The following is a 27309-nucleotide window of genomic DNA, read 5'->3' on the forward strand; positions in this document are numbered from 1 at the left end:
GGCTTCTTAAATTTATGGAGGAAGAGGAAGAGCTATGGAAAATTATATGAAAAGGGGATCCAAGCATAGTCATGTAGACTTCTTTTTTTTTTTTTTTACTTAATGCCGACTTAGTTTTATGCATTATATCCACATGATAAGAAATTCACTTTGAAAATAATTCCCAAATAGTTGTAATTATGTACAATAATTAATTTTGATAATTGTGTACAATGTGAAATATTTCATATTTAACCTTTCTATTAGGAATATTTAAAATAGGTTTTCGACCATATAAATATTTAGTAATTTTTATATAGCTCTTCATTCTGACCTATGCTAGGTTTAATCTTTAACAGACTGAAAGTATAAGTAGATCATGCATCTAGAAAATGCTTCTCTCTAGACTTTTTATTCAGTTTTCAAGTAATGCTGTATATTTTGTTAGATCTGTGATCTCATGGATGTGGGTACTCCTGCTCATGGTGTAGGTTATATCAATTACACATTTAAGTATGATCTAAAACAGTATTTGTTAATATGTTGAGAAGATTTTATGTTTTTATATATTCAGAAAAGAAACTTAAGAAATAAATCATCCTGGGCAGTGAGTGAGCAGGTACAATTCCCTGAAACAGAAAAAGAGGTATTCCATTCCTTCCAAGTATCTGTACTCAACCATGATTGACCAGTACAGGGCCAGTTTTCAGATAAGTTGTATGGGTTGCTTGAGATATGTAACTGTGAGAAAACTTCTTGCATCAATCTTTGGATCTGACTGAGTTTTCAGTCAGCATAACCTAGGCCCTTAATTAAGGGTCTCTAAACAACAGGTAAAGGGTGTCCAGCCTCCCAGTCACACAGGGATAGGTTCAAACATTGCAATAAAGTTTTCTCACAAGATGGAAATTGGACCAGACACATAATTGAATAGAAAGGAAACTGAGCTAAATCCAGAATTGAGTCACAAGATGGAGTTAGTGTGGTTCACTCAATTCTCACAATGTCCTCAGAACTCAGGTGAGATTTAATATCAATGACTTGTCCACATAATTGGAAAAAGCAAGTTTAGAAATTATTTCTGATGGCAGCGTTTTAAAAACTAGATTTTGACTGTTAGCTGGACAACCGATTAAAAACTATAGAAAATGCTGATATTATTGGAGGTTTTCAACTAGATTGCTTGATTTTTCATCATCATAGATGCTAATATATGAACTGACCTCATGGATTCCTAATCTCCCTAATGCTATGGCTTTATACAATGGCCTGCTTCATCAATGAGTAGCAACCCTTGCCTGCTTTAGACAGCCTCCCCTATAGTTTATTATATTTCTTTGCCTTCTTTATCATTTCTCTGACACAAATTTTATATACTGTTTCCTTCATCTTATATCCCTGATCCCATCACTCAACATTCTCATTTTCTTTCTTTTAGGTATTCCTAGATAGATATGTAGTCAGATGGACAGTGTTTGAAAAGGGGACAAGGAGTTCTTTTTGGAAAAACTAAGCTTGGAATCATGTTAAGCAGGTAAAAAGGTTTCCAACAGAGGTAGAGTATGCATAGGCAAAACCTCTGAGGTATTTTCAGGCATTTTCCCTAGAACAGCAGCAGAGGTAGGACCAGCTTGGGAGGTTGAGGTAGCCACCAGACTATTAAAAAATGTACTTTTTCTTTTGTGAGTTGACAATCCACTAAATGTATCTGGGTGGAAGTGGAAAAATTTGGGTCCAAAAATATAGACTATGTGGAAATGTTTCTGTCACATTGTGTTCTTTTGGAAAGGTCTAATTTTCCATATTTTAGCAATGAAAAAACAGCAATGAAATAACTCAGAAAAGCAGCTTCTGTATAGAGTTTTCTTTCATAGATTTAATTTTAGAGACAACTCTAAACTATTCAGGTATATATTTTCTACTTCATGGATTTTTCGCAGGAATATTTTGATCATACTAGCTTCTCCTCATCATCTAGTACATATTGAATTCAAACTGCCTTTTTCTATTGACAAGATAGTGTTTCCTCAAGAGAATATACACCAATTATATTAGTTCCATTAAAATAATTAGTGAAATAAGATAAAGATAAAAACCAAAACCAAACATAAACTATTTAGGAATTGCCCACTTTTTTGGGCCCTCTACAACAATGTTCTCTTCCATGTATCCAATGCTCCTTTCCATGTATTGAATGAAGTTTTGAATGAACCTTCATTATTGCCTTCCCTCGAAGTTCACATTCTTTCTTGGCACAGGGAGGTCTTTATTTTGTATTTTTCACAGTGTTTAAAGGTTGTTGGGTAAGGTGAAGGTGCTGGTTAAGTGAATGGGAATATTAGAGATGTTGGGAAGGGTGGGTGGTCAGGGTGGAAGTGAGAGGAAAAGGTTAATTGGGAATTAGTGAAAAAGTTCCTTGGTAAATTCAATTATTTCCCCTGTCCTTTATCTTTTCTTTCCTTTTATCCATTTGCTTCCCTTTGCCTCCTTCTCTAGACTCCATGTGGTACATAGATAGGGAGATGGTAGAGGGCAAAGAAAAACATAGGCCCATTCCTCTCCCTTCTCTAGCCCTGCATATTACTCATTGTACCAACAAATATTTACCAGCAAAAAGTTATCAGAGATGTGATGAGAGCTCAAGAATGATTCTTAGGTCACCACATCTTTCATTATTAATGTCTGCCATCATTCATACATGGCAACCCAGGGAAGAGATGTCCCTGCAGCATGGACGTAATGTCTTTCAATTCTTTTCCTATCACGTGTATTCTGCAGCTGTAACAAGGCTGTTTCACTATTCAACTCCAGATATTTCTGAGGCTGAGAAAAGAGAGATGGGAAAAGGGTACAGGAAGGCTGAGAAGTATGTCAGGTTTGAACATAACTTAGGCTACTCACTATCAATTTACTGCTCTCATTGCTATTTTCTATTAGTATAATACTGTCAACTTACTACTCACATTAGTATTTTCTTTTCTTAAAGAATGATGCTATCAGAAAAATGATTGCTTTGAAAACTAAAATATAAATGTATAAGCTTGAATGACAAAAATTGTAAATCTAAATTTATCATTTACACCTTCAGTCTCCTCTAATGGAAATTAAATATCAATTTAAAAGTAAATTACTACTATTATTAACTATTTGTCAGAGAAAGCAATCACTAGAGACTTACTGATGTCAGAACACTCAGTCAGTAACTATTTTTAGGATACAAAGTCCTGTCTGCATTTTTATGCCTGCCCTACTTGATATAAGAACAAGTAGCTATTTTTCTTCCAAACAGTCAAGCTTATAGATACCACAACCTGCAGAGTCATCAGTTAGCTGGTAATTAGCTTTGTCCCCTACACTGAGGTAGAGAACAAAATGACACATGGTGACTCATAAAAAGCACTACCGAAAATCAACATCAGGTCTGATCCAGAAACATATTTTTAAAAAATCAATTCCCTCACCTTTACCTTCAACATGTTTATAATTCACTATTAGATTGTCTCCTAATAAATTCAAAATTAAGTGATTTATCATGATGACATTGTGCTAATATAAAATGTCTTTATTCATGATAATTTCAACCATATCATAAATAATAGGTAATTTCTATAGATGCAATCCTGATTTACTAAAAAAAACCAAAAGTTGGATAAAAGTGTCAATTGTAATTGGTTAGCATCCTATGATTCATAGAATGTCTACTCATTCCTCTTTCTGATTATATTATACATAATTTGCAAAACCATAAATAAAATAGTTCAATGTCTTCTTTGGGAAGAATAGTCACTACTCTGGAAAAAGATTGAAGAAGTGATGTTTCTTGCCGACTTTTCACTCAAAGATACATTGTACGTTGTAGGAATCACTTAACACACTTATATTGATCTTAGTCATGCATATTATTAAATAAAACTGAACAATAGACACCAGACCCTGTGAAAATCTCTGGCAGCATTCCAATTTCCTTTATTCAAAAACCACAGAAATTAATAGTCAAATAATAACTGACCTGGAATCACTGACACATTTTTTACTTCAAAGAGTAAAATCTGCAAGATTTTAAAGTAACTTTTCCTTCTTAGTTTCCTTGCTTAATGTTTGACAATGTATTTGTTCTATGTGCACAACATTGATTAGAAGGGTCATGATTGATGGAGGGCTGAGACAATCCAAAAAAATCAGTCTGACCTTTTTCTATTAGTAATCAACGCTACACTTCACTTCATGACAAAACTATCACAGATTAGCCAAAATTATTATTGATCTTCTGTGTCATTTGTTAGGCCTTTCATTAGAACGTTAAGCTCTAATAAAGGTTTGTCTCCATTTGGTAAATGGTTCTGAATCACTTGGCTAGCTCTTTGCCTGTTGGAATGCCTCATCATCAGACTGTCTAATTAACTGAGTTGATATGGTCATACAAATGGGTTACTGTTATAAAATAGGGGGAATTTATTATAGGGTGATTCAAATTAATCTGTACGTCAGTTCAAATAACTATACTGATGGAATTTACTTACTTCTGTCATCTTAAAGACTGAATCCTATGGCAATCAAATCTGCTCCAGTTGTAAAGAAGATACATATTGAGTTGTATGCACAAGCTCTTAAAATATCAATACCAATTTGTATATATATTTTAAAATTATGTACCTGAAAGTCTTTAAAAATGTAATTTTGTGAACACAGATTAATCGATACTCATTAAATATTGAGTATCCACGATGTGCAAGAAAGATATTGTTTTGAATTCCATAATATGTATTGATTTTGAGGGGGCAGTATGATGCAATGAAAAGAGTCATGGTCTTTGCAAAGTTGTGAGTTGGAATGAATGCTTTGCCATTTATTAACCATGTGACTCTGAACAAGTCACTCACAACCTACCTGAGCCTCACCTTTCTCCTATGTCAAGCAGGAAAAATAATACTTATCTTATATACCCCAATGGTTGTTGTGAGGAAATCCCCTTTATGGAAATACTATGGAAACCTGTGTGCTTAGCTAAAATGAAAATACTATATGAAGAAAAGGGATATCTTAATTTATGAGTTCTTCCAATAATTAAGGCAGCCCTGGACTAGTGGATAGAAATCTGGCCTTAAAGCCAGAGAATGTCTGGGTTCAAATATTTTCTTTTTCTTTTTTTCCTTTCTTCTTTTTTTCTGAAACATAGTAGGTGCATAATAAATGCTCCTTGACTTGATTTCAGGTCCCACCTCTGACATATACTGGTGTGGGACCCTGGGCAAGTCACTTAACCTTTTAGTGCTCTGGGCACCTAAGACCTAAAGTTGCAGTAGAAGTGCCAGCCTTCATTAGCAAGAGGGAGTTTCATCATCTGATCCTTCCCTATACCAATGTAATCACAGGTCTATTCCTGATTCTTGTCCCTATCCATTAATTATTACTCTTCTGATTCCCAAATGATGGAGATAATGCCTAAAAAGAAGAGTTAGTTTACAGGAGAAAGTAAGATGCAAATAAACAAGGTATGGACATCGACATTCTTAAATAGTTTAAATTACTGAATAGTACACAAATTATATTAGTGGTAAACAATATCAAACAATAAATTGCAATAAAATTCCAGAGGCCACATTTTTAAAACTAAGTGAATTAAAACCTCTACTAATAAGAAGCAGCAGTAGTCTTGTCATTTGACAAGTTTAAAATTTCTGATTTGAAAAGCAAATTTTAAACCAAACCTATTGACAATAGAGATTTTTCATGATAATGTTAGCATTGTCATGAAAATACTAAAACAGTAAAATTAACACAAAGCAACCTTCATGCATTTCTGTAGAGAACCAGACATAAAAGTATAATATTTCTAAAGTTCTTAACCAGAAAATTATATTATCTAGTTATAAAAACTGATATTGAGTTATCTAATTTTCATAATTTAAGTTAAATGAATTCCTTGAAAAAAAAGATGTTGACTTTTAACAACCCTTTATTTTAACAATTATTGTATTAATAATACTATGGACTTTTCTATGCATACTCAAGAGTGCATTTGGATATTCTACTGTGTACCCTTCACTATCCATGAATTTAGTAACTACAGCCACACTGAGTGAGTGGACTCAGAAGCAGTGAATTCAGAAGAGTGGGATGCAATACTGCAATAATGCTTATGTAATCTGTCACATTATAAAAACTCTTTCAAGGCATGGAACTCTGGATGAGTAATTGTCATTTATTTCTTCAAAGACTTTTAGTCAGTTTCATATGAATCTTTAATGTTTTATGTGTACCTTGAAAAATTTATTTCGTACTCAATTTGTAATATTCTCAGGGAGCTAGAGGCCAACAAAATTAACATGGAAAAATGTGAAAAAGGCAAATTAGGATTAAAAACTATGTTGTAGCCTTTGAGCTATATCAAGCTAATTTATATACTAAAACTGAGGCTACATAATATGAGGATGCTTACCAAAATATGTTACCAAATAAAACTATCACTAGCACTTAACAGGAATATTTGAGACTATCGCTTCAAACAATAAGGAAAATCTCTTAGTGAGGAAAAAAATAATTTTTATTTTGAAGAAAATAAAGCCATCCCTGTCTCCCACCTCTCAGAAATCTTTACCATGACTAATGAAAAGAAGTGCCAGATTTTTTCCAGAGAGCTCTGATGAAAGGTTAGGATACAAGTAATGCAGGCATTTCTGTTGTGTATTCTTTCACATAATTACCTCACTTAAAAAAAAATGACTCCTTCGGTTAGTTTCCTCTCAAAATCCTATTAACTATGTACCTCTATATTCCCTTATATTATTTAACTTTAGAATTAATAATCTGTCACTGATATTATTTCCTGCATCAGTTAAACATATGCTGGGAGAGAACTGAGTCCTGTCTTAGTTTTTATTCAAGGAATATGAGAAAAACAAACCCTAGAGTAGATAGAATGCAACACCTTGAATGAGTAGCTTAATTAAAAACAACTGATCTATTATGAATCAAGGAATCTTTTTTTTTTTAGACTTAGAATGTTATTTGTCTAGAATTCCAGGTACTGTCTGCAGCCTGATCCTCTACAAGATAGAAAAAGAGCCAACAGAAGCAGAGCCAAACAGTATGGTAAGGATTGGGGGCATCTGTAAAATCACCAAAATGGGGCCTGAAAATCATCTATTCTATATGAATCAAAAATGAATGAAAAATATTGTTAAATAATTAGTGTACATTCAGTCAAATGTCCAGTTAACAAATATCAATGCATAACTCTATACTCTAGGAAGGGGAAACGATTTCACATTCACTGTAGCAGTGAATGTGAAGGTGAAGGTTAAGAGGGTTGCAGAACACTTCTCAAAAGATACACTCATGGAATTGCCATACAGTCACTGCCCTAGTTTTTCTTTTAGGTAAATCACCTACCAGGATTTCATAGGTAAGATGATGCCATTCAAACAGCATGTCCCAGTTTTAGGTATTTAGTTAAAACCTTTCATCAGTACAAAAGATTTTAACCTTCTTAGGATATGGAGGGAACAAAATATAGAGGAATAAAGACAGGAGAAAGAGAGAGATGCTGTGGAAATCTGCTTTGAGGTGATGATCCATTGAGAAGCAAAGATCCAAAAAGCAGCAGGAAAAGAGAATCGAAAGAGCAGGAAAAAGGAAGGTATTTCCTTATTTCAATTAATTAAACAGTTTTATGGGTTTTCCCAGATCAAGAAGACTTTCATCACTAACTTCCTAATGATGATTTCCGGTTAGCATAATTTTCACCTTTGGGAGGCACCAGATTTCACTGAGAATGAGTGAGAAAAGAAACAGATTGACCAATCCTTACTTACCACAGATTTTATCCCCAAATCTGCAAATGGCTCCATCTGAAATGTTTTATAGAAGGAACAGATTTCCTGGGGATTGCTAAATTATAGTTTCAATCTTCATAATAAATTTTTGAAAGACAGAGTTAGAGACAAAGACAGAAACAGAGATAAAGACAAGAGACAGAGACGAAGAGACAGAGACAGTCAGAAACAGAGATAAAGACAAGAGACAGACAAAGAGACAGAGACAGTCAGAAACAGAGACAAAGACAGAGACACAAGCAGAGACAGAGACAAAGAGACAGAGATTTAAGATGGAGACAGAAAGGTACAGAGCCTGAGACATAGATACTAACAGACAGCAAGATTGACATATAGAGAATGACAAACAGGTAGACCACGCATAATAGAACACAGTATGTGTAGGGCCCATAGGGTTACGAGAAAGAATGGGGGAGGGCGTAGATTAATAATCAGGATAGCCTCCTTTGGTAGGTAGTTTTAAAATTAAGACAAGGGTGATTTGGTTGAAGCTGACGCAACCCAAGTTTGAAAATAGGAGGGGAGGAAGGTGAGAGGGAAGTTCTAGGTCTAGGAGGTCGTCTCCTAATTGAGGTACCCCCAGGAAAAACTGGGTGCAGAATCTCCCCTCTGATGCTCGTCCCTGGCGGGTCAGAAACAGGGAACCAGTCCAAGGTGATAGAAAAAGCTTTAAGCTCTCCTTCTCCACCACTATCTAGTGTTCCCAAGTGCTGTCCCCTCAGCTGTGCCCGCCTCCTGCCCATGCAGGGACCCTCTTCTACCCCAAAGATGCCCTGTGGGGCTTCCGCCTCCCCAGTCTCTGCCTCCCCCAGCCTCGTTCTCCGTCCTCCCTTCTTACCTGGCCCTTCACCAGGCTGGCAGCGAACTGCCTCATGACAGCCTCGACTGTGTAGGCGCTGGACCAGCCCCGGGGGGTGAGCAACTCCATGCAGATGGCTCCCCCGTCCAGCACATAGCCGTTCTCCAGCCGGGGGCTGAGCACCCGCATGAAGGGCGGCGAGAAGGGGAAGTTGTCAGGGAAGGTGAGGTTGAGCAGGATGAACTCGGTGTTGGTCTCTTTCATGTCCTGCCACAACACTGAGTCCTTGTCCACCTGGTGCAGCTTCACGTTCCAGTCGTAGAGGCTCTCGTCCACCAGCTCCACTGAGATGAAGCGGTCGCTCAGCCGGGAGATGTCCTGCAGCTCCTTCATCAGCCGCCGGCTCCTCACCTGGGTACCCGGCTGCCCCCGCCCCATCGGCGCCAGGCTGCCGGCTGCCGGGGTCTGGGCCACCTGCGAGGAGCCCTTCCCGCCTCCGCCCCCGCTGCTGCGGCCGCCGCCCCCGCCCTGCTGCTTGGATTCCTTGGTGGACTGGTTCTCCCTGGAGCTCGCCTGCTTCTCCTTGTGGCCCCCGGAGCTGGACTGCTGCTGTTGCTGCTGCTGTTGCTGCTGCTGTTGCTGCTTGTCCTTGTTGGCCAGCTCCAGCGCTCGCTTGTTCTTGGAGTGCCCGGGGCTGCCTTCGCCACTACCGCCGCTGCAGCCGCCCCCTCCTCCCGGAGCATTCTGCTGCTGCTGCTTGTTACTGTGGTTCTTCTGGTTGCCTTTGCCCCTCAGCGAGGAGCCGCCGCCTCCCCCGCCGCGGCCGTGCTGGCTGCTGCTGTGGAGATGGTTGTGGTGATGTTTGGGGTCCTCCGTGTCCCGGTTGTGCAGCCGGATGAGCCCGATTTTCCGGAGCAGAGTGGCCATCTTAATCTTCTTCTTCCGTGGCTCGGGCGAGCCGGGAGAAAAGCACCCCCTCTTGCCTAGACCCGGGCGACTGACTTGACTTCTTCCCCGGCTGCCGACCTGGAGCGAACGACCCCAGCAGCGGACTCCGCGCTAACCCAGTAGAGCAGGGGAGGATGAGGCGAAGGGAGGCGCACACGCGGCGCGGCGCCGCGCGGAGGGGCGGGGACGCGGGGCTGGAGGACAGGCGGGCGGCGAGAAACTGGACGTCTGGCTGCCTTGGCGGCCGCCGCTGCCGCCACTGCTGTAGGACAACTTGCTTCTTTTCCGTCTGCTCTCTGCCAGCCGGTCAGGAAAGCGGCTCGCGGCGCCGGGGGAAGAAAGCTGGAGCGGGGGCTCCTGGGGCTGCGCAGGAGATGGGGGGCCGGCTGTGACGGCTCCCTCAGAGGCTGCCTCTCCCCACACTCATAGCTGGCAGCATTGCAGCATCTGAGCTAGCAGGACAGGCTCTCTTCGGGTTATTTATTACCACGGTCATATGATTATTCCTCTTCTCTCCTCCCTTCTATTTCTTTCCCCCTTCTGAAGGGAGAGATAGAGGGGGCTGCTGTACCGCAAGTGAGGAGTCTCCTTCCCTCTCGGGGCACTCAGAGGTTGATCAATAGCTGAGCAGCCTAGGCAGGAAGGAAGATGGGGGCGAGGGGTGAAAAGGGGGCTGGGGAGAGAGTGTTGCTTAGCGGGGGGCTACGGCGGCGGGGTGGGGTGGGGTGGGGTGCAGAGATAGTCTTGCTATATCCTAGTCTCCGCAGCGGCTATGAGCGGGTTTCCCGGTTCCTAATTCCTGATTCTTCTTTGTTGTGCGATCCTCAGGCTCTTCACTGGCTTCCGAGAGAGCAGGTCTCGAGCGTGACCGAGCTGGAGGACTGGAGAGAGACTGCGGGCAAGCTCTGCCGTGGGGGGTGTTCGGTGGGGGAGAGGGGAGAGATTCCGGGGTTGTTCTCCCTCCCCCCTGCAAAGTCGTGCCTCGTTCTGCGGGGTGTCCTCCGGGACAGGCAGACTCCGGGGCTCACGCTGTCTCCTGGATGAAAGGAGGAGATGGGCAGTTAGGGTGGCTAATCTCAGCCCCGGGGGCTGCCGCGTTCCTCCGGGAAGCCTAGCTGCGTGTGTACCGACTCCTCGGTTTTAGCCAGGATCTTCCCTGTTTTTTACTGAGTCGCCGCCGCTGCCGCTGCAGCTACTGCTGCTGCTGCCGCCGCCGGTGCGGCTGCTGACATTGCAGAGGCAGCAACTCTCTCTGTGCCCTGTGCAGCGCTGAGGCGCAGGCACTATAGAGGCAGGGGAGGGGAGGAAAGCGGAGGGAGGAGCAGGGAGGGAGGAGTCCTTCAAGTTGCAGTTCGCATATAGGCTGCCTCCGGGCAGCGGTAGCAAGTGTAGCAATCACCAACATCCCATGCCATCTCACCATCGCCACCACCACCAACAATACAGTCGCCTACTGGAGGAGAAGGAAAATGTGTCCCGCAAAGCGCTTTCTTACTTGGTGCACTGTATCCCCAACCGAACCACTCAATCCCAAGCCTAACCTGAATCTCCTTAGAGGAGATAACAGGGGCAGGCCGAACAGTTAAGAAAAACTTGATAACTCCAGTTCCTCCAAATCCTGGAACACAATAGAAACCTTCTACCTGGAGAGGGGAGGGATGATGGGGAGCAGGGAGTGAAAGTGGAGGTCTGCTGTGAAAGGAATAGCGCCATGCAGAAGTAGAAGACCCCGGTTCTCCAGTGGTTCCCAAGATCATAGCATTGAATTTCACTTAACCCAGTTAGAAAAATCAGAAAGGGAAAGGCGTATCGTGAGAGGACTTAAACAACCTGTTTATTGATTCCCCTATCTCATATGGTGCAATATAGTCCTGGATAGCACGTTCAATGGTCCCAAATTATCAGGGGGGAGGGGGAAGAGAGACACTGAAAATAGAGTTTTATGAGAATTGAGTAAAGAATCAATTGGTTCGGACCGGGGAGTGAATATGCTGGGAAGTGTATTTACCACAATTATATTAAATAAAATCCCTTTCAAGTAATTACTTGATGAAAAAATAAATGTTACAGAAATTCATGTCCCTGCCCCCATCTTCTGCTGCGTCCTGAAGAGTTGTGCACTGTTTTCTGGAGATTAGTCTAGCGATTGGGAAGGTACTGCTAGACGCTTCATTGTAAGCCATTTCAGAAAGACTGCAGAAAGCAAACTAACAACGGACTCCTTCTCTGATAAATGCACGTCATCAGACTAAGGTTTAGAATCATTAAACGAACGCTTTTGATCTGAGTAACACATTTCAAGAAATTTTGTAGACATCCTCCTCCGCTTCTAATATGTCTTATTTAGCTGCTCTTAGTCTATTAAATCTTATTTTTGTCCACTGGAATTTCAGGTATCTACTGCATTTTTATAGATAGTTGAAGATTTCCAGTAAAATGGAGGAAAATCTAGAAAATCTGCAGATATATCTCCAATATTTTCACAAGTACCCAATTCATGTCACACTGCCTATGCACCAGTCTGCTTAACAAAATTACTTAATAATGAACTACAATACTAACGATTGAAGCATAGTACAGGCATTATCATAAAGAGCAAATAGGATTAGAGGTCCAAATTCTATTAGGATTTTCACAGTTTGTGGAAGCTGGATTATAAATAAATTACTGTAATATAATATTGGTTTCTTAAGTGCTATGACATTGATTTTTTAAAACCTTGTTACTGTTTTCACCCCCCCCTCCCCAAATTATTTAAAATAGCCAACTCCCCAGACTGTCTGATCAGGTCACTGCAAGAAGCCATTCAAATATGCAAATCTTAAGATTCTGTGTTTCAGTCTTTTCAAGGATTCTAAAATAAGAGATAGTCATCATCGTTTTTAATTAACTAAAATATCAATGACATAATTTAAAAACATTTATTAAGTACCCAAATGTGTCATAGTCAAAGAATTGCATTTCCTATTTGGTCTTCAACCTTGAACATTTTATAATCCCTCATTAGATTGTAAAATCCTTGAGGGCTGGGATTGTTTTTTACTTTTTTCTATAACCAGCATTTAGCACAGTGCCTGAAACGTTGCAGGAGATTAATAAATATTTAACAATTGATTGATAATTCAACTCATTATTATTCATTATGTTATTGATTAGCTAAAAATGAGCTCCTGGTGACACAGAACGTACATGAAACATAGTGCCTGTCTACCATGAATTTACATCTCAATGTGGCCATCATACCTAGAAATATGCAAATATATCAATGGCATATATCTATCCTATAAATCATTTAAAATAAATTTATTTGATACCATTTACTTTTCACATCACAGTCATTTCCAAACCAAACAAATGCAAAGCACTGACCCCTTCCTTGTAACAGCAACAAAAATTAAGCAAAACCAATCACAATTACCACATCTGATAATGTATATAAAAGTTTGCATCCATAATCACACACTTTGCCTAGAAAAGGGAAATTTATTTTTCATTATTTATTCTCTAAGGCCAAGATTGGTTGTTACAATTAATTAGAACTATATTTCTTTTAGAATTCTTTTTGTCAACATTATTGCAGTTCTCCTATATATTCTCTGGGTTCTGTTTACTTTATTCTGCATCAGACTGTATAGGTCTTCCCCCTTAAAAAATAATTCTTGATAACTATCAGAATTATTTCCAGTTTTTGCTACCACAAAATACTAACAATCATTTTTATAAGATACTGTCCCTCCACTGACCTCTGTATTAAAGGGTTCACCAATTTAGATTTGAGGTGATATATTACAAATTAGATTTTAACTGTGAGGTTGTTAAAGTAACTTGCTTGTGTTACTTTATAATCTTAGCTGCTTTTCATTCATGTATTCAATTAACAAACACATCTTCAGTGCTCTGGTGGAGAAAAAAGGAAAGCAAGCCAGCACTATTCTTAAAAGAAATAATTTCTACAAAACATAATCATAATTTATCAGAGTTGTTAGAGGTCCTCCAGTAAAACTCATACATAAAACAAAATTCTGAAATATGCTGACATATTGCATGATGAGTCTTTATTTCAGTTCATACTCTGAGTATTTTTTTTTTAGGCAATTGGAGTTAAGTGACTTGCCCCAGGTCACACAGCTAGTAAGTGTCAAGTGTTTGGTCTGAAGTCACATTTGAACTCAGGTCCTCCTGACTTCAGGGCTGGTGCTTTAGCCACTGCACCACCTTGCCGCCCTATGGGTACTTTTCAAAGAGGCACTAAGACACAAAGTATTATTATGTATCAGGGTTTAGGGTTCAGTCTCTTCGACAGTTAACTTACTCTCTCAGGAAAACAGTCCTCTTAGTTCATTTCTCTTTGTGCCTTACATAGTCTCTCTCAACTTGGCAGTTAACTCTCTCCAGATGAAAATTAAACTATCTTAACTCAAGATTTTATCTCCTCTTACAACACAGCAACAATATCTAAGTCACTGTGAGATGGGTTTTTGAAGGTGAGGTTATAATTATATCATACCCTTTCTCAGATTATCTTAAATATATCTACCCAGCATTATTCTCTTATTCCAGAAGAGACATTCTTTGAGTATTATTTTCTTAGTAGCAGACTTAAACTCCAGCAAGATATTTTTCTCAGACAGTTCAGGATTTATCCAATTTAATCTTATCCAATTAAATTTAATTGGATTAATTAATTTATTGGATTAATGGCTTAATTTAATGGATTAATTAAATATATCCAATTTAATCTAACATATAGTTGCTAAGTGTCTACTATGTACTAGGCACCACAACAGTAGTCTTTAATAGAACCTTGGAATTAGCTATAGTATTGGTGTAATTGGAGGGCTGGTCATTGAATGCCCAGTCCTTCCCCCATCTGCAGTTTTGCCCTTCCTGTTGGTAGGTAGAGTGTTCATCACATTCTCTCCCTGGTTCCAGTCCAACATGTGGAAGTTTCATCTGGGATAAGCTTTGGACCCTTTGAATTTTCATAGGTCTATTAAAGCAATTCTACTCCTAAAACCCTAGTTTTCAGGATCTCCTAGAGAAAAATTAACAGTTTTCCTCCTTTGTTTTGGAGAATAATTTTACAGCTTTCTGATATTTTTCCTTCCAAGTCAGAACAATTCCATCATGATAACTTTTGTTTATTTGAATGATTAAGAATAATATCTCTCTATCCATTTGTTTAATATTACTTGTTGCCTTGCAATTTACCTCAGCATGGTAAAATAGCTTATAAGTATTATTTTTTTTCTTTTCCATTTCAAACAGATCTAGGCTGCTTGCCTTACTGTGAGCTATTTATGGGCTCCAGGTCTATAGTTCACTCACTGGCCTCAAAATCCTTATTATCAACCCTAAATGATAATACCTTTGTGAAACCCCACATGTGGTTAGGGCTTACTTAATCATGGTTTTTTTTTCTTCCAACTTATTCTACTTTTCATATCATCCAGTAAATTTGGAATTCCATTTGAATTGCCTTGCAGTTGAGATTCACTGGAGAAATTTAGTGCCTCCTCTGGTATAGGAACCCAGAGGAAATTTGTTTGAATATCCAAGGGGGATTACCCATGGTACAGGAACCCCTGGAGGAATTTTTATTGTGCTCCCTGTGAAAGGTGACTTGAAGATTTTTGACTGGACCACTGGTTGAATTCCATATATTTCTTAGATCTTTGGAGAAAATTTTGCATATCCTAGAGTATGTTAAGGACTCAAAAGACGTTAGTGTGTCCAATTTAGGAAGGAATACCTGGATATTTTTTCTGAACCTCCATTTGGATTCCTTCTGTAGTTCATGGATCCCTAGAGAAAATTTGGATGTCCCATATTGTAAGAACCAAGAGGAATTTTACAGGATTAAACTTGGTCTGGCAGTGGAGGCCCAAACTGGCGGCACTGTACTAGAAGAGAAGGAGAGTGAGCTCTTCAAATCCACTTCCCACTCTCCACTTCCAATGCTAATTTATTGTAACACTTGGTAATAGATTGAATATTATTTTATAAGTAAAAAGACAAATTGGTTTTGTTTCTTACCAGTCAACCTTAGGTCCTAGATCTTTTCAGGAAGAGCTTGTTCTGCAAGTCTCTCTAGGGAACAAGTTTCCTTCTAGGGAAGCTTTGAATTCATTTTATTGTTTTGTCTTCCTTATTGCCTTTGGGTTGAAGAATGTCACTTCAATCACCAAGATACGCACTTTTTAAGGACTAAGAAAGAAGTAACCTTTAAAAAAAACTTTGTAAATTGTTCATTTGTTGAATTTGCATAACTCTGTCAGTGGTCAGTAGTGATTTTTGCCTATATATATGGGGCTGTATAAAACCTGTGCATTACTTACTGTTTTGAGAATTTTTCCTGGAGGACACTGTGGAAGCATGTGAAAGAGCTATCCTTAATTCCAGAGCTTTTTGTTCTGGATTGGGGATATGGATAATGATTTCAAAATGTACTCCATCAGAGTTACTAAGGACAGCAAATTTTTAAAGAGGGAAGAGTATAATGGGAGGAGAAGGAGGAATGGGGACTGGCCAATGAGGACTCAATTCTTAGAACATGTATGAATCTGCCTTCTTGGTTGGTAATATAGAGCATGTACAATATTGCTTGCCTAGTTCTGATTTAGCATGTGGAGACTTGTTGAGCCTGCTTCTGGCCATAAGTGACCAAGGGGCTAGTACAATAGTGATGAATTATTCTAATTGTCTGAGGAGCCAGAACTTAGGGTGCATGCAAAAGGCTTAAGCATATGATTTCTTATCTTCATCCTGAGGGGCTTTTTAGTAAAAAGGAATATTTTAAGCTACTTGATTAGAGAAGGGCACAGGCAAGTTGCATGCCACCTACCCAGCTGCCATGTATTCATGAACCCATGGTATTTTTGTTTCTTTTTTGTTTATTCTTTCCTGATCTTAAGCGAATGAATATCTGAGACAGAGGCACCTAGTGAACCAGTAAGATTAGGAGATTCATTAAAGCTATCTGAAGTCTCACCATCTGCTTGGTTCTAGATCTTGGCTCATTAGGATAATTTTCCTTATACTTACCTACACAGGACTTTCCCAGTTGTCCCTTCCTTATCCCTATCCTCATCCAAATAGGTGGAGGTTCATTTAGTGACATGGACCAATTCAGTCTCAGCCCCTTGCCCAGGGGCAATTCCCAGGGTAAGCAAAAAACCTGCTGTGTCTATTGAAAAGGTTGGCCCTAGTAATGTCTACATGAAACAAAACCATCTAGTCAATTCAATAAGATTTGACATGTACAGGCAATTAATACAGGTGAGAAAAAAAGGACCAAATTACAATATACTTGTCTCAGTCTCAGTCTCAGTCTCACTTTGGCTTAGTGTTTTGTAAACTTTCTTTTTTTTTTTTAATTAAGAATCTCTTAAATGAGGCCAAAGACCTTGTGTCCCACCTACCATTTCCATTCTCATTTTCCATTGTACCACAAAATCTCAATTGAACTATTAATTCTTCCCTCCTCCTGAGTAAACTCCTAGAGGCCAGAGTCTATTTTCACTTTTGTCTTTATATCCCCAGCACCTAGTAGAGTGCCTGGCAATGCTTGTTGAATGATTGAAAGTTTTTAATCAAATAAAGTGGTACTTGATTTTTAAATAAGCATTTAAAGTAAATGATTTATCACATCAGATGAAAAGCATAGAGGTTATAAACTTTACATTCTGTTTTTGACTTGTTTGTGGCATTAGACAGGTCAGGACTTCCCATCTTCTACCTCTTCATTAGACCTTCCAACACCCTCTTATTTACCAATATCCTTTTTAAATGGTGGTGCCGAGAACTGAACACTATACTTCAGATGAGGTCTGCCAAAAACTGAGTACTGTGAGGCCATCACCTTCCTATTCCTGGTAGCTAAACCCCTCTGAATGTAGTTCATGATCAAATTAGCTTTTGGGGGCTTCTATATTGTATTTCTGACTCATATTGAACATGCAGTCCACTCAAACCCTTGAATTTTTTTTAGAACACCTGCCATCTAATCATGCTTTATCCAGCATATTTAGGAAGTAGATTTTTTTTGTACTCAAATGAAAGACTTTACATTTATCCCCATTGAATTTCATCTTTTTTAAATTCAATCCAGTGCTCTATCTTGTCAAGATTTTTAGGAACCTGACTCTTTCATCTTATCCCTTCCAGTTTATGTTATCTGCAAATCTGATGAGCATATCATTTATGCTTTTATCCAAGTCATTCATAAGCATGTTAAACTGTCCAGGGCCAAACACATATACTTTGAGAGGCAGAACCAAGATGGCAGAGAAAAAGGCAGGAAGTTGCCTGAACTCTCCCCAATTTCCCTTGAAACAATTTTAAATCAAGCCTCAAAATGAGTACTGGAGTGAAAGAATCTACAAAAAAACTAGGTCTGTCTCACTTGGGCAAAAGAAGAGCATAGTCCAGGGAAGGCGATGTCCAGACAAGCCAGTGGGAGGCTCATAGCCTCAGCACAGAGCAACAACCCAGGCCCCTAAGTCCTAACTCAGCAGGCCAATGTCACAGAGAGTCAGTTGTGAGGCCTTCAGCCCCAGAGCAGTAGGCAAAATGCCAGCCCTGGAACCCCCAAAACAACAGGCTCTACCAGGCCAGGCAAACCCAGCTCAGTGGACTAACTGCCAGCCTCTGAGCCCCCAGTGCAACAGGACTGCTGCTAGCTCTGGAGGCCCTGTTATAGAAAGCCAGTAACCAGGCCCCTGGCCCCCAGGGCTAGAAGCTTGGGAAAGTGGCCCCTGTACCTCAGGATCAGAGCTCAACTTTAAGAGTCACAATATAGGTTGGAAAATAAGCAAAAAACCCCAACAAAAAAAAGCCTTTTTTTAAAAAAAAATTTATTTTAAACTTAAATACAGAATAAGAAAATAAGAAGAAAAAATATTACAAGCTTAAATATTAAAACCATGTGTACAGCAGAATATAAGAGAGGATTCAAAATATACAGCAATAAATTCCCATTTCAGGAAAGCCTATAAAATAAAAACTACGCATTATGTTCAGAGCTGTCCATCTTTTTTTTTTGCTTCCTTGTAAGTTTTCTTTTGTTCTCTGCCGTACACTTTTTACTTTGTTCTTTTTTTCTTCTTCTCTCTCCTCCAGAAAGCTACAATTAAGCACAGATATATGTGTGTGTTTATGTATATATGTATGTATGTGTCTGTATATATACACATAGATACATTTACATACATATACTTAGATATCTATAATCATACTCATATATAGACATACATTCATATAAACTGTATTATACTTATTTGTTCTCTGTTTCTCTGAGGGTGGATGACCTCTTCCATCATAAATCTGAGTCTTTCTATATTTTTCTAAGTCCACCAACTCATTCCTACACCATTGCAATATTCCAACCTTATACTGTCTAGTTATTTTGAATAGTCGAAAACAATATTAATTAATATGGCTGACATATAATATAGTTTCCCTATTTTTCTCTTTTGATTAAATCTATTTTAGCTTTAACTTTGTCTGAGATCATGATTACTACCCCTGCTTTTTTCCCTAATAAATTCTACTCCTGATTTTTATTTTATGTTTGTGTGTATCTCTTACTTCCTATCCCACCTGACTCCTTTACTCTGCCATCTCCCCAGAATCCCCTCCCCCCAAAAAAGCCTTGACCATAGAAAACTATGATAGCAATGGGGAAGATCAAAACACAAATTCAGAAGAGGACAACAGTGTCAAAAACACCTACATGTGACGCCTCAAGGAGAAATACAAATTGGTTTGAAGGCCAAAATGTCCTCCTGGAAGAGCTCAAAAAGGATTTTTAAAATCAAATAAGAAAGGCAGAAGAAAAATTGGAAAAGAAATGAGAGTGATGCAAGAGAATCACAAAAAAAGAATCAACAGCTTGGAAAAAGAAAACAACTCCTTAAAAAGTAGCATTGGCCAAATGGAAAATTAGGTACAAAAGCTTACTGAAGAAAATCATTCCTTAAAAATTAGAATTGGGCAAGTGGAAGCTAATGACTCTATGAGATATCAAGAATCAATCAAACAAAACCAAAAGAATGAAAAAAAAGAAGAAAATGTAAAACATTGGAAATAGTGAAAAATATTGGAAAAAAAAACAACTGACCTTGGAAATAGATCCAAGAGAGATAATTTAGGAATTATTGAACTACCCGAAAGCCATGATTAAAAAAAAAAGAGCCTGGACAGCATCTTTCAAGAAACTATCAAGGAAAACTGCCCCGATATCCTAGAGCCAGAAGGTAAAATAGTAATTGAAGGAATCCACCGATCAGCTCCCGAAAGAGATCCCAAAATGAAAACTCACAGGAATTATAGTCAAATTACAGAAATTTTAAGTCAAGGAGAAAATATCGCAAACAGCCAGAAAGAAACAATTCAAATATCAAGGAATCACAGTCAGAATTAAACAGGATTTATCAGCTTCTACATTAAAGGCTCAGAGGGCTTGGAATATGATATTCCAGAAGGCAAAGAAATTGTAATTACAACCAAGAATCAACTATCTAGTAAAGCTGAGCATAGTCTTTCAGGGGAAAAGATGGACATTCAATAAAATAGGGGACTTTCAAACTTTCCTGATGAAAAGACCATAGCTGAACAGAAAATTCAATTTTCAAATACAAGATTAAAGAAAAGCATAAAAAGGTGAACAGGAAAGAAATCAAATTAACCAAAGGTTTATCTTTTTTTGAAGGAATTAGCATTGGCAATGAAGGAACAAAACTATCATTCTTTGCAGATGATAGGATGTTATACTTCGAAAATCCTAGAGAATAAACAAACACATACACTTTGAGGATACTTCATTGAACTCTTCTTCTCATTTTGGTATTGGGCCATGAACAACTCCACAAGAACAGATGTATTGTCAAAAACTGTCCTGAAGTCTAAATAATATGTCCGTCATATGTGAATTTAGTAATTATGTAAAAAGTAATTACGATCAGTTTAGTATTAGCTATTGGTAATGAAGCCATGCTGGCTCTTTAGAATCACAGCATCCTTTTCTAAATGCTCACCAGTCACCTCTGTAATGACAGTGGCTCAGCAGTCACATCAGTACTTTCTTTGAGAATCTGAGGATATAGGACATCTGGGTCAAGTGAATCAAATTTAGTAAGACCAACTAGGTTTTCTCTTACTATGTCCTTACCTACCTTAGTTATTTAACTCCCATTAGTTATTTTTGTATGGCAATTTCTAGGGTAAAGATCATTCTCCTTTGCAGAGAAAACAAGCCAAATAAGGGTTGAGCAGTTCTTCCTTCTTTCTGTTATCAGTTCTCATCATGCTATCTATCCCAAGCAAAGATCCTATCCTTGTATAATTCTTACCTTTTTTCTCTCTCAATATAGATTAATGATATAATATAGATTTTGCTTTGTTTTATTTTTAAGTTCCCTCAATAGTCTCAGCTTATTCTGAGGTGTAGGATCCCTGACACTATTTTTATGGTACCATGCTATATTCTTAGATTCATACTCTATTACCTAACCTTGTTACTACCTTCTGTACATTTACATTTCTCTTTTACTAATTTGCCAGTTATTAGCACACTCTACTCCCTCTAGTCCCTTCTGGACTGGGCCCCCAAGAAGTCTGGTACCAGTTTTAGAGTCAGGAAGACATGATTCCAATCTTGTCTCTGGGCAAATGACTTAATCTCCCTGGACCTCAGTTTCTTCCTCTGTAAAATTAGGGGGTTGCATTAGATGTCTCTTGAGGTCCTTTTTATCCCTAAATCTAAGATTATTTGAATCTAAGAATAAACTCTTTCTACCTTAGCTATCTACTTTCTTGCTCCCATTAGCCCTTTGTCTTACTTCTTGGAAGTTGCAGCTATCAACTCCAAGCTTCCATTTAAGGAGACATCCTGGCTGCATTACTTTGGGACTTCTCTCCCCCATGTCCCTGTTTCAGGTACTGTCTCCTCTTCCCTTCCCCTTCCTCTTTCCAGCTTCCTTTTGGGAGTCATCATCCCCCATTAGATTATGAGCAAACTGACAGCAGGGATTATCTTATTTTTTCCATATTTGTATCTCCAGCACTTCCTACAGAGCCTAGCATGTAGATGGCATTTTTATTGACTATTGACCCTATGCTCCTCTCATACCTCACTCTATTTTCTGTCATCCTCTTTCACTGTATCCTCTGGAATATCTATTTGATAATTAACAAACTCCCTCTCATTTTAAACCACTTTCTCTCTTGCTCTTTCCATCTTATAGCACTCTCCCAGACCTGGCTTTCTGCCTCTTCCCCTCAGATCACTTCATTCCTGCATATCCCTTCCAGAACTGAGAGCACTTTCACTCTTAAAGCCCCCTCCCCCACTGGTCAGAGCAACACCTCATTGCCACTTTCAGACTTTCTCACTACTATACCACTCAGTAACCTTTCCTCCTTTGAAGCCCATACAATCCAAATGAAGTATTTTATCCAGATTCTAATAGCTGTTATATACCAATTTCCAGGGAGACATTCTTTCTCCTTTCTCAATGAATTTAGTGCCTGGTTCACACCTTTTATATATCACAAAACCAAGAACTTTATATATAATTCTGAAAGCAATAGGGAGCCAGTGGGGTTCATAGAATAGGAAGATGATGTGGTCAGATCTGTGCTTTAGAAACATCATTTTGGCAGCTACATGAATGATGCATTGGAGTGGGGAGAGACTTGAGGCCAATTAGAAGTTCAAGTGCTATCTCCTGCGGAAGGACAGTCTTATCTTTATCTGTCCTTTCCACTCTAAGGCTACCTTCCATTTGAAGAGTATGGTATCTTCAGGGAGGACTAGCACCTCTGGTCTTAGGGCTTGCCAAGCCCTTCTCAGGGCTGCTCATCCATTTTTGGCGTCCATCTTCACCCAATTCTTACCTGTGGCTCCAAGAAGCTATAGCATGCACTGCAGCCACATCGCAGTAAAATCATCTTGGCTGATGGGCTAAGCCAGGTTGAGTGTAACCAACAGGCCTCAAATTCATTGGTCAGTTAGAAGGATGTCTACCCCAAGCATGTGAAGTCTCTCCCCTGTGGAACTGGCAGATGAGAACAATTTGTTCCAAAAGCCACGAAGGCAGCTAAAGCAGGCACTGTGAAGCATTTAGAGCTTGGTCAGACATTAAAGATGCCAAGGTCATTCACTGTATTCCTGGCCATTGCCAGTCATCTTGACTTTTGGCCTGCCAGGGGACTCTGGAAAAGAGAATGAGGCTGACAACTTTGTGCACCTTTGCTGCACTTAAATCTAATTCACAGACAAGTCAAGATATCACACCATGATGTCATTGGTCCTCCTCAAAAATGAAGGAACAGCAACAACAACCACCTTCCATCTACTCTGAATTTATCTTATATATTTTTCCCATTAAGATATAATCTCCATGAGGGCATGGACTGTTATTACCTTTGTGTCTCCATGTTTAGCACAGTGTCTTGCTTGTAGTAAGCAATTAATAGATGTTTATTGATTGATTGATTGACCAATTGGAAGACCCTTTGAATCACAAATATTACACCCTTGTAAAAATCACTGGTATTGCAAGTATTTTCTCAGCTTCCTTATGTACATGGCTAAGCAAAGAAAAAGAAGGCACTAGGAATGACATTCAGAATTGAAAAGTCCATGTTTCCTGTGGAAATTTAAGTGTAGCTTGAAATAAAGAGAACTAAGTCATGCATATCTGAAAATGAAAATACTTCATCCCAGGGAGCTCCCTAGAGAGAGTAATTCTCATTTCTTCTGCACCTTCTGAACTTCATCCAGAGTATACAGAATTACCTCCTGCCTGGTTGTACAGAGGCACAAAATGATTGACAACTAATGCAAAGTGGCAAAGAAGTAGAGTTATTCTGTGTCAGCTTTGACTATTTTGGTTCTTTTAATGAAGTATCTAAATATAGATTCATATTGTTATATATTTAAAGTATTGAAAATTCTTTGTTCTCTGTCATGGTTGAGGAATATTGTGTCAACCAAATAATATTTTAGTTTATACTTACTACATCTACTTTATAAAAATTATCAAATAAGCTTAATGCTAAATCTGTAGTGAAGATAATTTAACGTGTGGACGGCTAGGTGGTACAGTGGATGGATTACTGGACCTAGAATCAGGAAGACCTGAGTTCAAATCCAGCCTCAGATACTTATTACTTGTGAAATCCTGGGCAAGTAACTTAACTCTAGCTCATTTTTCTCATTTGTCAAGTAGGGATAATAATAGTACCTACCTCCCAGGATTGTTATGAGGATCAAATGAGATAATAATTGCTTAACTATTATTATTATTAATCCTTCATTTATAATTCGAAGGAAAACAAGACTCTTACATTGATTCAAGTTCCTGGAAAGAGCTCTAGATTATCAGTCAAAAGACCTAGGTTCAAATCTTGGTAATATAGGTTGCTCATTCTTGCTTGACCTCACTTAAATCATTTGCAAAATGAGAATAATACTTTCACTGACTACTTCATAGGATAATTGTGAGGAAAAAATTTTGTAAAGTGAGAAATGAGCTTTTATCATTAGGAAGATGATGAAAGTCTCAAAGATCATGCTCAAGATAAATTCTGATCAGTTTCATACTGAGGAGCCGCAGATATTAATATTATGAGTGTTGCACGGCACCACGGACTTCTTAGTTAATGGAGCATTTCAGGTAATGAAATGACAAATGAGAAAGAAATTTCCTCTAGTGGTACTCACCAATCTCTATTCTAATTTGAACCTTGTTATCTCTTGACCAAGTCACTGATGAAGATGTTTTAAATCTCTTGATGTCTGAAAATCCTGATGTAAACTAATGATGCCACAAAGATTAGGGCTTTTTTTCTTGTTGGTGGCCACATGTCCTCAGGGAGCCTACTAGAAGATAAGAAGATACCTCTACTCTCACTTCCAGGAAGCAGAGGTCTTAGGATCTAATCAGTTACCTATATTGTACATGCTAGGGTAAAGGGAAGAGAAACCAGGTATACCTCAGACCCACAACCTCCAAGACTCCCTCATGCATACTTCTTCCTCACCAACCATAGCATGATGCAGTAGATAAACTGTTGAACTTGTAGTCAGGGTTTGAATCTCATCTCAGACATCTACTTGCTGTGTGAACCTGTGCAGATCACCTTACCTGAGTCTGAATTTCTTCAACTCCAAGAAAAAGGGATTGAAATTAATGACATCCAAGGTGTCTTTCAGCTCTAAATCTACCATCCTATGAGGCATGATCCTATACCACCAACTTCTGAATGACATATTTGGTATGGAGGGCAAAAGCCAAAGTAAATTGAGTAAATATTGGTTCCTTTTTGTGGCATCATGGTGTGGAAAACTCAGAAACATGAAGGTGATGGGGACAGATCATCCTGAGGTTACTTGGATATCTGAGAAAGGCCTCCTAGTACAGTGATGTAGCCCTGGAAAACTTACCTGATATTGGAAACTCATGTGTTAACAAAATGCAAATTGAGATAACTTGCTTGAAGAAAATTGGGAGATGACTAGATAACACATTTTATTTTTATGTGTAATGTCTCAGGCCTTTCGTACATCATCATCATTGATCTCAAAGATGAGGGAATTATTAGGCTGTTATCATCATGATATAATTAGTAATTAATTATTCTGATAAAATAGTCTACATGAATCTAGTCCTTGCCATTCATGACCCTGAGACTAGTGTACATGTACAGGACATAAATGTTGTAAAACAGGAACACTAAGCCAGCTTTTGAATGTACAGTAAGAATTTATATCATACACATTTCAAAGGTAAATCCATTTCAAGGGTGAGAGAGAAGAGTAGAACCTGGTCTAAGCATGTAGTTGGGGTGGGGACCAAGAAGTATTTATGGGAGTTCTAAGTACAGATGGTTGGGGTAAGAGAAACAACCAGCTCTTCTTTAAGTAATTTGGGAAGGTATGTATTCCCATGCCAGCTAGACCTTTTCAGCAGCCTGCAAAACCAGAACATGTTGCATAACAAACTTCTTGAAAGCGTGGCAGGGAAGAAAACCAGGATTGCAAAGCAAATGTTGATTAATTTCCTGAGAGTAAACATAGCACATGTACATAAAAATCAGGATTTGAGGTAGGAAAAAAAGGACCATAATATATTCCACTTCTCTCTACCACCATGGCACTAATTATCCTTTTTGCCCATCTGCCTTCTTTGGACTTTGGGACAAGAGAAGAAGAGGAAACAGAAGAAAGAAAAATAGTTAAGACTGGAAAGAGAGATGTGTATGTGAGTGGGAGGGGAGATCTGAGGGAACAGCAGGAAATGGAAGAGGCAGATGGGCCAGTTGGGGTGGTTTGTGGCTACCCAGAAGTAAGCAGTGTCAAAAAAGCCAAGTACAGTTCTGCCCCTACCTTTCCTGTCAAATAGGTGCCCTCATCTTAAGTCTCCTTGCCTAAAATCTAACCTTTGAAAGGAAGGGATTAAACACTTAGAAAATATTTTTCCTACATTTCCAAGAATTTGTGTTAAAATGCATACAGCAGGCCTTCCATCAATTTTGGATGAACCTGGCTGCTTTGGTTCTATGCTATTTTCACCTTAGTACCACAGACATGTACAAGAAAGGAAGGTAGGAATGTTTTTTGATGCAACTTTTTTTTTTCCTGAAAGTAATCAATCCATAGTGAGTTTAGGCATTCTAGGCCCAATTCTTCTTCCTGTTAGGCCCTCATACATCTTTGTGTATATAGCCCTCCTTTGAAGTCATGGGAACTCTATGCAGAGGAGAGATAAGCAAGGTTGAGCTTAAAGGGAAGGGATTCAGAGCCCTCAGAGCTCAGAGAGAGTAACTTAAATTTTTAATATATTTGATAAGAGATTCTTAAATGGGATATATTTACTTTTTAATCATTATATTGCCTTTAGTTTAAGAGGTAGGATTGCTATGCTTCCTATTTCTTCTACCAGTTTGTTATTTTAATGACTTGTTGAGAATTTAATATTTAATATCAACACAGCTAATTAAACTTATGTTATAAATATTTATATTTTTGAATAAGTGAAGTTCAGGATATACAATATATGTAACAACTTATCAGTTACTTCCTCCGTGTCTCCTTTAATTCTCTCTTTGCCCTAAAGTGATTAGAATGTTCATACCTCTTCGGCCTAGAGGTTCCATTGCCAGGCATATACCACAAGGAGGTCATTGACAAAAGCAAAGACTTCTTATACACCAAAATATTTATAGTAGCACTTTCAGTGGTAGCAAAGAATTGAAAACAAAGTAGATGCACATCAATTGGGGCATAGCTAAACAAATTGTGATTCATGAATGTAATTTAATATTATAGGGCTATAAGAAATGACTAGAAAGAATAGAAGGATATACATGAAATGATGTAAAATATTGTAAGCAGAGCCAGGAAAGCAATATACGCAATAAGTACAACAAAATTAATTACCACAAAATAATCAAAAGTTAATACTACAAAATTATGAAGAATAAGCAAAGCTCCAAAGAAGATACTTCCCCCATTCCTTTGCAGAGGTTTGGGGGGAGGTGGTATTTGAGGTGTAATGTCACATTAATGTCAACATTTTTCTAATGTGTTGATCTATAGTACTTATTTCTTCCTTCCTGCTTTTCTTCTTTCCTTCCTTCCTTCCTTCCTTCCTTCCTTCCTTCCTTCCTTCCTTCCTTCCTTCCTTCCTTCCTTCCTTTCCTTCCTTCCTTCCTTCCTTCCTTCCTTCCTTCCTTCCTTCC

General features: G+C 38.7%; 1 protein-coding gene across 1 annotated transcript in view; it reads right to left on the minus strand.

Moving 5' to 3' along the window:
• UBE2QL1 (ubiquitin conjugating enzyme E2 Q family like 1) overlaps window positions 1–9697 on the minus strand; it is a 56572-nt gene extending 46875 nt beyond the window's left edge. Inside the window, exon 1 of the mRNA XM_027869081.1 lies at window positions 8653–9697. Coding sequence (XP_027724882.1) covers window positions 8653–9540 — 888 coding nt within the window. The 5' untranslated portion in view covers window positions 9541–9697. The remainder of the gene's footprint in view (window positions 1–8652) is intronic.
• Window positions 9698–27309: the final 17612 nt, after the last annotated feature.

This window comes from Vombatus ursinus, unplaced genomic scaffold, assembly GCF_900497805.2.
Source record: "Vombatus ursinus unplaced genomic scaffold, bare-nosed wombat genome assembly UNPS02014791.1, whole genome shotgun sequence".
Classification (NCBI taxonomy): domain Eukaryota; kingdom Metazoa; phylum Chordata; class Mammalia; order Diprotodontia; family Vombatidae; genus Vombatus; species Vombatus ursinus.